General features: G+C 61.5%; 1 protein-coding gene across 1 annotated transcript; it reads right to left on the bottom strand.

The window, feature by feature from the left end:
- Positions 1-342: 342 nt before the first annotated feature.
- On the bottom strand, positions 343-2,302 carry LOC127751850 (uncharacterized). The gene is made up of 3 exons (XM_052276012.1): positions 2,101-2,302; positions 1,696-1,978; positions 343-1,438 (listed from the first exon to the last, which is right to left on the bottom strand). The coding sequence occupies exons 1-3, from the start codon at positions 2,193-2,195 to the stop codon at positions 1,130-1,132; spliced, it is 687 nt and encodes a 228-aa protein (XP_052131972.1). The 5' UTR covers positions 2,196-2,302; the 3' UTR covers positions 343-1,129.
- Positions 2,303-2,308: the final 6 nt, after the last annotated feature.

The raw sequence follows: 2,308 nt of genomic DNA, 5'->3' as shown, positions 1-2,308 counted from the left end.
GAGAGAAAGAGAGGGCGGCGAGGCAATGAAAAGCGTTGGAAACAAATTGGGAACAAAGGATGGGCTCGTCAATGGGTTCCGCCACGCCCGCGGCCCGCGCGCGGTGTCCCTGTCTGGCTGCAGATGCTGCTGATGGCGTTGGGCGTAACGTGCGGTCAGCCGACTGGCGGCTCCGTCTGTATATATAACCGCGTGCACGTGGCGGACACGTGAGGTGGGCAGGTTGCTGATTACGTGACATGAGCCAGTACCAGCGCGGCCACGCCCAAAGTGGCGGTCGATGTGGGTGGATGAATTGACCTTGATGAGGGTTGGAAATAACGCGGCTGCAAAGCCTCATCATAGTCTTTCGAGGAATCGTTTATTTCATCAGCACTCTGTTGTTGTTGTCGTCGTCGCTCGAAACAGAGACGGTTAGTTGGTTATTCTAAAGCTAGGCGCTACGCTACTACGTCGCTAAATTACATAAATTACGCTTCTCTAAAAGATAAACACCTAACTAAGATGGGGGGTTGATAGCAGCTCGGCGCAGTAAATGCTGTAAAGGCCTTGATGAAGGCCGCCACGGTGTGCGCCCATCACTAGTAAAACAGCAGGGTCTCTAATTAATATCACGAGAACAGAAGTTTTGAGATAATCTTCTATCCAAAATATCATCACAGGAAGCTCGTTGACAGTATGGCTCGCTTTGTACTCGGCCCCACGCCTCGACGCCTCGCATCCATCGCCTGCTTACAGGCGGGCGTCCTTGCGAACAACTACCCCCCGGGTCGGGACGCGCGCCACGGCGGCACGGGGTAGTTGTTTCAAAGGAGAACAAAGTTTGCTGTAGCCCTCACTAAGCAAGCCATCCCCGGTGCCTAGCCTCGCGAGCCGGTACCGGCCCGAGTGGGGTAGTCTCTCACTCCAGTCTCGCCCGGCCGGAAACTACACAGCACGGGGCGGAAATTTGGCGCGAAACGGAGTACAGAAGTGGAAGGGGAGGGGGCGGTCTGTGTGCCCTGCTCTTCTTCGCCAGTTCCGTCCGTAGCAAGGCGGGCGAGGGCGGCGAGGCCGAGGGCGGTGGCTGCGGGCGGGTCCGGTACGCGGCGTGGCTGTCCAGGTACTTGAAGGCCAAGGCTGGCACGCCCTACCCACTGCGCTCCCTCCTGAAGACCGTGATCTTGGCCTTCCTCGGCGCCTCGCCGAGCGAGAGGCCCAGCTTGGGGTCGACGCGCTCCACGAGGGCCACCCTCTCCAGCCTGCCGCTCTCCTCCGCGTCCTCCTCCTCCTCCTCGTCGTCGTCGTCCTCCTTCCTGGATTGGGCCACCTTGCCAGTCACGGTCAGGGTGCCGTTCCTGGACGCCATGGTGCCCGCGCTGTCGACGGCGTCCACCACCTCCAGCTCGAGGGGCTCGTCGTCCTCGCTGTGCTGCGATCGTGGAGTCGTGCTCTGCAACTGTGCCACGGAAGCATGAGTACCGGGTAATGCAGAGCACGCGCCGCCGTGTTGCGGGTTTGCCTATCTTCGACTCGGCGGGCGCACGGGTGAGAGGTGAGGAGGAGAGGGGTCCCCTCCTCATCTCTCACCCGTGCGCCCGCCGAGTCGAAGATAGGCAAACCCGCAACACGGCGGCGCGTGCTCTGCATTACCCGGCACAACGATAATGTGAGGGCTCCTCGCAAGAGGACCAGAGGGAGGCCACCGTGCTGTACCTTTACAGGGCGGTTCGTCGGCGAGGCCGGGGTGTTGGTGCGCACGATGGCTGCCGCAGCGCTCAGGAAGTCGTCGTCGTCGTCCACCTGGCCGTTGCTTCCCTTCTTGTCGCCGCCCCCGATGATCACCACGTCGCTCCGGTTCCCGCCACTGGTCGGCGAGCTCGGCTTGGGCGTTGTGGTGGGTGGTGCAGGCGGCTCCGTGCCGGCCGTCGAGGAGTCCTGGCAGTCCTTGCCCGCCCCCGAGGCCGGTGGCCGGCGCGCAGCCCCGTCCCCACTCGCCCTGTAAAGACCGCAGCAGGCATTTAATTTTTAAAAATATTTAACGACTAATTATTTTCGCAGGAAAAAGCAAGAGGGGCGATGTGAACCTTCTGCGCGTTGGTTTCTGTCCCTTACACTCACCCGCCGTTGCCGTTCAGCCGCACGTAGTTGTAGTACTCGGGGTGGCTCAGTATGAACTTGGACGTCCTCGAGGGCAGGTTGGGCACCGATGGCATCCACCTCGTCGAGTCGTCTCCGCCGTCGTCCTGGGGCGTGAACCCTGGCCGGTGGCGGGGCACGGCCGGGTACTGGAGGTCCTTGGGCCTGGACGTCGTCGTGGAGCTGCCGC

This window comes from Frankliniella occidentalis, unplaced genomic scaffold, assembly GCF_000697945.3.
Source record: "Frankliniella occidentalis isolate FOCC.00 unplaced genomic scaffold, Focc_3.1 Scaffold1388, whole genome shotgun sequence".
Taxonomy (NCBI): Eukaryota; Metazoa; Arthropoda; class Insecta; order Thysanoptera; family Thripidae; genus Frankliniella; species Frankliniella occidentalis.
The sequence above is the reverse complement of the archived record's forward strand: the minus strand, read 5'-3'. Positions and strand labels throughout refer to the sequence as shown.